Consider the following 8,165-nt stretch of genomic DNA (forward strand, 5'->3'; position numbering starts at 1 on the left):
TCATTTTCAGAAACAACCTTGAAAACGGGTGGAGACGGCACCCGAGCAGGTGGGACGCGTCGGCAAGAACAACTCCCTGCTGCACAGGAGAACAAGCTCAACCCTCTTCTTGTGTTTTTGTTTTACTGCACTGTATAATATATGCTGGGGCAGGGACAGATAGCGAGTTGGACTTTGTGAACCAACCCAAACTCTGTTGAGGGTAGGGAAACGTAGACAACCCCAGAGCTCTGTACTTGTTGATTTCCAACTGCTGCATTAAAGCTGATATTATCGGACCTCTGTGACTCCAGACCACTCTTTCTAGAAAACAGACTTGTGTCATTGAATACCATCATTACATATTGGAATAGATGCACAATGGTTGAGACAGTTGTCATAATTGTAGGCTTAATTCATCATACAGCGCTGCATGCACAGTTCTGCCTAATGGGTGTTTTCTATGTTTAAATTAACATTAGTTTTTTCTTTCTTTCATTGTGCTAGGCAGTACTGTAAGATAGTCTTGGATAGTCTTTTCTGTTTTGTATTCAAATGCGATACAGAATTAAACACAGACAACTAAGCGATTAGGCTAAATTCTAAAGAACATTGCTCCTGTCGTATGCCCGTTTGCGGCTCACTATATCCATGGCTCTAGAAACCAACCGAGGAAGCTAAAGTGGTAGGAATTGTGGACTTGTCCTACACCCGTTGTGGCTCCTTTCAACAACCCGACTTAGGAGCATGCCCAAATCTCAAGTTATAGACCCCGTCCAGTGCCTGTAATGCAGCCGGTGTTTTAGATGTCGCTTAATTGATTCGGTGGCACACACACACAAAGTTTCCTGGAAATATATATGGTGCAGAGCCCTGCCTGTGATGCAGCTGGTGATTATAATGTTGGTTAGTTTATTTGGTGTTAGTTTAATTTGAATTTTTGCATCAGTTAACGCATGAATTCATGTAACAAAATTCACTGACGTATACTGAAATAAAGTATCCACTTCATATTGTCTTTCTGTTAGCTAGCCAGCATTAGCCTGGTCTTAACCAGACCTTCGTACATTTCATTTGTACAGAGGGTCTGGGATCGCTCCATTGACAAGCGTTAACTTCCTTGAAGGCGAGTACTCTGTTGAAACTAATGGATTTGCCCAGAGCCACTCTGATCTGCCATAACCAATCGCTAGTGTTCGCCTTAGCCAACTCCTTCACCACGGAGCTAGCTGCCGTAGCTGGAAAATCAAACTTTTCCCAAACCCCGTGGGGAGGAGGGCCACAACATCATGACCAACAAAACTCATCAAGGATTTTTCTTGCTCCGGCTTTAACTTATGGATATTCAGCAGCGTCGCCACAACCGCAGAATAGCTTCGCTATTAACTCAAAACGGAAAGGGTAGGTACAACACTTCGTCGCTGAATGGAAGCAGTAACTAACAAGAAATTGATCATCAGAAGTACAAAATGCAATAGCCTGACAGAGTTACGTACACCATGACATTTGTTTGGCTATCGAAGCATGTAGCAAGTAGGCTACTTGTGCAAAAGTATAAATTGCATGTTAAACGTCAAAATCGATAGCGAAACAACCATGCTGGTCCACGTAACTCTGTCATTACCATGAAATTGATCGTTTTGGTTGGAAGAAAAAAAGAAACATTTGTGTTAACAATTCAGAGTCATGACTTGCACTACTCTTTATTTTAATCAGGGACATTCCTATGAAATAATCTTAGATATGCTGTTAACGTTTCACAACATAAAAATAAGTAGCCTATGCGCACGTTAAAAACACAGTTGAAGGAAGCAGGACTTTTCAGAAGAAAAAACTAATAGTCCACAACAGAAGAATGGAGTCAGGTGGCTGAGCGGTGAGGGAATCGGGCTAGTAATCCGAAGGTTGCCAGTTCGATTCCCGGTCATGCCAACTGACGTTGTGTCCTTGGGCAAGGCACTTCACCCTACTTGCCTCTGGGGAATGTCCCTGTACTTACTGTAAGTCGCTCTGGATAAGAGCGTCTGCTAAATGACTAAATGTAAATGTAAATGTAAGAACGAAATGCCACAATGACAGAGTTACGTGGACCAGGATAATTGTTTGGCTATCGATTTTTACGTTTAACATGCAATATATACTTTTGCATAAGTAGCGTACTATTTGCTACATGCTTCGATAGCCAAACAAATGTCCTGGTGCACGTAACTCTGTCATGCTATTGCATTTTGTACTTCTGTCGATCAATTTCTTGTTAGTTACTGCATCCATTCAGCAACAAAGTGTAGTACCAACCCTTTCCGTTTTGAGTTAATGTAATGTGTTTTTGAGTTAATGTAATGTCGTTTCCCATTTGGGGGAGTGTGTCCTTGTATTGGGGGGAGGTGAGCAAGTCATCCTATTTAGGGGGAGTTGACTCGTATTTGGGGGTAGTGTTTTCATTTGGGGGATGCACTCATGTTAGTGGGTGTGATTTGCACTTCAGGGCCACCGTACTACGGACCTAGTACAGAAGCAAAATCCAAATTGATCGGAAGTACGTAGGAGGGCAGAGCCAGGCTAAACCAGCATATCATCCATAAAGAAAATTCGAAAAATAAAGAAGAAATTAAGAAAGAAGCTGAATCAATGTAATGCCAGGATAAGCAGCACTGCATCTGGCAATATCTTCATTGCAAAAGCGACATGAAAATGTGTTTCTAAATGACAGTTTTTCCAAAAACCGTATTTGTGAATTGTCAAATGAACAGTTGTCCACATATAAGTCCTTATTTGAGGATGCCTAAAGCAAATAGACAAGCACATCAGGAGTGATTTGTTTTTGTAGTCCACACAGCAACAATAGGAGCTTATAAGGGAGTCAGGTGGCTGAGCAGTGAGGGAATCGGGCTAGTAATCCGAAGGTTGCCAGTTCGATTCCCGGTCATGCCAACTGACGTTGTGTCCTTGGGCAAGGCACTTCACCCTACTTGCCTCGGGGGAATGTCCCTGTACTTACTGTAAGTCGCTCTGGATAAGAGCGTCTGCTAAATGACTAAATGTAATGTAAATGTAAATGTTATAACGTTCCAGTTATACTGAAATTAAGTATCAATTTTAAATACTGTATTTCTCTTAGTTAGGTAGCTAGCATTTGATCCAAAAAGAAAAACCTGCTCACCTGTTTGTATTGGCATTTGCAATCTTGTGTATAGAGTATATACACTTTACACATATATGTGTAAAGTGTTTGAACCATGTGATGGTTCAAACCGATTAACGTTATTGCAGGCCTACATACCAGCATGCACATACAGTACAAGGGTGTACTGTATGTAAGAAGCAGGAGGACCTTCCCCCATCCAGTGTGCCCTGTGGCCGGGGCTGAAGTGAAAAGGAGGCTAACTCTGAGAGACATCTCCCTAGTAGGTCAAAGCCAGGCCCAGGCAGTGACATAAATGTCACAGCAAATATGTCAAAGGCACAGGACAAGAGCAGGGTCCACCGTGGAGTCTTATCTTGAATCCACTGTCATTCATTTGGAGATACAGAGAGAAACCTTTCTTCTTGTTTCCTCTGTCTCATCTGCTCTGTATCACACCACAAAGAGTCCCCGGCAGGAACAAAGCATCTCTTTATGGGCCGATGTGTCACATGAACATGCTCTGAATTTACCCAGATTTTGGAGTCATTTCTGAGCTGTGGGACTCAACAATTGCACACAAATTGATACATTTAGTTCACTGAGATGTGTAGTACAGAGTCAAACCTGCAACACAATGATAAATCTGATCACCTCAGTAAGACACCGTACAGCAAGACCACATTAGCACAACCCCTGACTTTGCAAAATATGACACCTTATAGAATGATACCGTCTCCTTCTCCCCATGAGGAATGAAGGGGCAGCCAAATGGCCTACCTTCCTCAGCCTTACTCCAGAGAATCAGGATCAAACAGAGGGATCTATCCAAAACAAACCTTAATGCAGTGTTTCCCATACATTGATTTACATTTACATTTATTCATTTAGCAGACGCTTTTATCCAAAGCGACTTCCAAGAGAGAGCTTTACAAAGTGCATAGGTCACTGATCATAACAACAAGATAGTCACAAAACATTGCGAGTAGCCAAAACATGAAGCACACATTGTGGCCAACCAAAATAAGTGTCAAAGGGAAGAACCATAAGAGCATGTAGTTAAACAAGTTACAATTAAACAACATGAACCGCTATAAGTGCAAGTGTACCTGTGGAAAAAAAAAAAGCAAGCAATAATAATAAAAACAATATATCACAGTGAGTACAAAAAATTTAAGTCAGTTACCACTAACCACAAGAGCAACAAGTCTCTAAGCAAGAGTCATTGTGATCCTTGAGGAAACTAACATCGGGTCAAGCGAAACGTTCCTAAGTACCGTTGTACTCACGGAACAAGTGCGTCTTGAGCCTTTTCTTGAAGGTGGAGAGACAGTCAGTGTCTCTGATGGAGGTGGGGAGTTGATTCCACCACTGGGGGGCCAGACAGGAGAAGAGCTTGTGTTGGGACCGGGCGGTCTTGAGCGGTGGGACCACCAGGCGGTTGTCTGAAGAAGACCGTAGGTGACGGGTGGGGGTGTAAGGCTGCAGGAGAGACTTGATGTAGACAGGTGCAGTCCCGTTCACTGCTCGGAAGGTCAATACCAGGGTCTTGAATCTGATACGGGACATGATTTACTGTATTTCTTTGATTAAACGCCGCCCTCGCATAAATGCAGCACCAAAAATGACATTGTGTAATAAACGTCCTCCTCGATTAAATGCCACATCAAAAAAAGTTAATCGAAGCGAGGTAGCTGACTTCGCCACTCACAAATTCGCCTTTCATCAACCCCAAGTTCGCGTGCTACAGATCTGTTGCTACTGGTGAGTGCTTTCTGCACAGCTTTCTGTTTGAAAGCTAAACTGTAAGAAAGTTTCGGCATTCTGCTTCAGATTTCTACACAATGTAGAACACTTGTATTTGAGACAGTTAACCCTCACGCTCTCCTCATTGTCTATGCAACCTGAACTTATCCTTCGCGCTGTCTCCGGGTCATTGTGACCCACAGCGTTGTATATTACGCCACCTTCGCGCTGTCTCGGGGTCGTTGTGACCCACAGCGTCGGAATGAAAGGTTTGACTTTATTTATTTTTGTATTATGAAAAGTTGTCAGAAGACCGCTGTGGGTCACAAGGAACCGGAGACAGTGCGGGGTCTCGTAATAAACAATACAGACGTTGCCGTGTCTAACAAAAAGGCAGAGACAGCGCAATAAACAAGTATCTCCCTGGTGGTCTAGTGGCAAGACTGTGGGGCTTTCAGCTCCATGGCCCGGGTTTGCTTCACGGTCAGGGCAAATATGATTTCATTTTTATTTCGACGGATATTTCACTTCACTGTTTTTGTATTACGAAAGGTTGTCAGCACGAGGGTGGCGTAACAGACTAGGTATGGTGAGTCACAGCGCAGACTAGGATACAGCGCGAGAGTGTACTAATAGGCTAGGCAGACAAGGCTAGAAATAAAAGGTTTCACTTTATTTATTTTTTATTATGAAAAAGTTGTCACAACGTCAGTTTGCTTCACCACGACATATACTACATCGTGGTGCATGTGTTGGTAGTAGGGTTAGCAGCGCTGTGGCTTGAGCAAAGCCCTCTTCTGCACTCGACTGAGTTGTTCAGTCTTCTGCACACACTCCCGCAGGTCGTCCAGGGTCAACGGGAACCTCTCCTTGGCCGAAGCCCAGCTCGGTCGGGCATGTGGGGCAGTATACATGAGAACAGGATTTGCAGACAGGCCTCTTACACCCGCGACAAACGGTGAACGTTTTACGGTCCTTCTTCACCGGGCAGACTCGACATCTCTTCCTCTTACTGGCAGGGACCGGCGACGTCGGTCCTGCCGATGAGGAGGCGGCGGCTGCTGCTGCCGCTGCGCCATCCTCTCCGGGTCGCCGTTGAGGAGGCGGATCGCGACAGCTGGCCATCCGTAGATCTTTCACAACCGCGACAGCAGCTCCCGTGCGGGGCAGACATCGTCTTCTTTCGATCAGCGGAGTCACGAGGGCCCTTCCGAGCTGCTCGAGGAAAAACCTTCTCTTGTTGCGCTTACGCGGCATCCAGTTGGGGTTGACCTCTCTCCATATCACAAAGGCGTTGTAGGAGGACACGTCAACGATGTTGCTGAAGATGACGAGGGGCCAGCGGGCCGTCTTCCTTTTACAGCTGTAGGCCGTGATGACCTTATCCAGATTGTCGACTCCTCCTTTGTTCAAATTATAATCCAGGACGATGGTCGGTTTGCCGTTGTTTCTGTAACTGATTTCAGCGTCTGTGTGGCGTGTGCTCATGAGTAAAACGTTCTTATTTTTCTTCGCGAGGTAGGAAACCAGAGTGGTGGTTGGAGTGAAGGCGAACTGCGACGACAGCACCCGTCGCGTCTTCGTCGTCAGCAGCTCGGACAGGAGCTCGGCCCTGTTCTTTCGCACGGTGCCAACCACGGTCATGTTTCTCGTCGCCATGAGCTCTCGTCCGAGTTCGTAAGAGGTGAAGAAATTGTCACACGTGACATTGCGATCCTTCAGGCCCTCTGTCACGTCGAGCAAGACGCGCATCCCCTGGTTCCTCTCCGGGACTCCGTCCATCTGCTTCCCGGTGTAGACTTGCATCTTCCAAGCGTAGCTTGATTTTGCATCGCACAAGACCCACGACTTGATGGCGTATTTCGCCGGTTTGCTTGGCATGTACTGCTTGAAAGGACACCGTCCTCTGAACGCGAGCAGTTGCTCATCCACGGTCACTTCGGGCCCTGGGTCGTAGAGGCGTGGTAATCTCTCTACCCACATATCCCAGACACCTCTCTTATCGCCGCCAACTTGTCCGTCGCGCGTCTCGCCGCTCGTGTCCCACGGTCGTCAAATCGTATCGAATAGGTGTAGAAGAGTTTCAGCTGCATGGTAGCGCGGAAAATCGCTCTGCTGCTTTGCGCGTCCCATAGACTGGCGGCCGCTTCGCCTCGGGACTTGTACACCCCTGCCAGGATTAGCAGCCCTATGTAGGCACGTAGGTCAGTGGCGTCCATGGCTTTCCACTCCTCTCCGCGTTTCAGATAACCTTCCCGATTTGTCACGTCCAAGATTACTCTTTCGATTTGTGGCGTGACAAAGAGTAAAAATGCGGAGACAATGTCGTGAGCGTGGGAAACGGCGTAAGCTGTGGGTCCTCTGGGGGTCCTCTCCGTACTGTCACGTTGCGACAGCAGCCTCGGATTCCTCCGATACGCAATCGAACACCATTCAATTTGGCCGTTTTTCGACAAGAAAGTATCTCTGTCGATTTGAGGGGCTTGGTCGGCGGCGGCAGCGGCGAGTCGTCGTCGTGGTTGACTGCGTCGTACTCTTGCCCGTCTTCCTCTTCCTCTTCTGACACATGCTCCGCGTACTCTTGCCCGTCTTCTTCTTCTTCTTCCTCGTCCTCTTCTGCCACATTCTCTGCACACTCTTTCCCGTCATCTTCTGACACATCCTCTGCCTCCTCTTCAGACTCACTTTGCTCGATATTGGCAAACATCTGCTGTAGAACTTGCAGCGCACTGAAATCCCGAGCCATAGCTGCGTTACCCTAGACCAGGGGTCGGCAACCTTTACCACTCAAAGAGCCATTTGGACCCGTTTCCCACAGTAAAGAAAACACTGGGAGCCACAAAACCCTTTTGACATTTAAAATGAAATAACACTGCATATAACGGTTTTTTTGCCTTTATGCTATGTATAAACAAACTATAATGTGTTGCATTTATTAAATCAATGAACGACTGCAGAGAAAACAAAATTACATTTCTGCATGCAACAAAACATTTTGAGCTCCGAAAAAAAGACGTTGACGTTGGGTTGAAGGTTACTTTCAAGTAAAATACTCAATGTCTATTTGAGTCCTTCTTGTATTTATGAAAAAAAAATGCTGAACTTAAATTATCCACCGTCAGCAAACCAAAAATGCCGTCCTCTCTCTGTGTGCCGTCATCCTTTTACTGGCGCGTGCAGTCAGCTGTCAACCTGAAAAATAAAAGGACTATTTCACTGAACAATGAAAAAATATGAATATGTGCAAAATAATAGGCAATTAAAATATTTATCATACTTGGTTAATGTGATTTCTGCTCCTGAACCTCAGCGCACAGCG

At 45.7% G+C, this 8,165-nt stretch overlaps 1 protein-coding gene across 1 annotated transcript; it reads right to left on the reverse strand.

The window, feature by feature from the left end:
• Positions 1 to 5,662: 5,662 nt before the first annotated feature.
• On the reverse strand, positions 5,663 to 7,592 carry LOC136957960 (piggyBac transposable element-derived protein 4-like). Its single transcript, XM_067252174.1, is given in 3 exon segments — positions 5,663 to 6,838; positions 6,841 to 7,312; positions 7,426 to 7,592. Coding segments are annotated over 3 exon segments (1,815 nt in total).
• Between the last annotated feature and the right edge of the window lie 573 nt (positions 7,593 to 8,165).

This window comes from Osmerus mordax, chromosome 15, assembly GCF_038355195.1.
Source record: "Osmerus mordax isolate fOsmMor3 chromosome 15, fOsmMor3.pri, whole genome shotgun sequence".
Lineage (NCBI taxonomy): Eukaryota > Metazoa > Chordata > Actinopteri > Osmeriformes > Osmeridae > Osmerus > Osmerus mordax.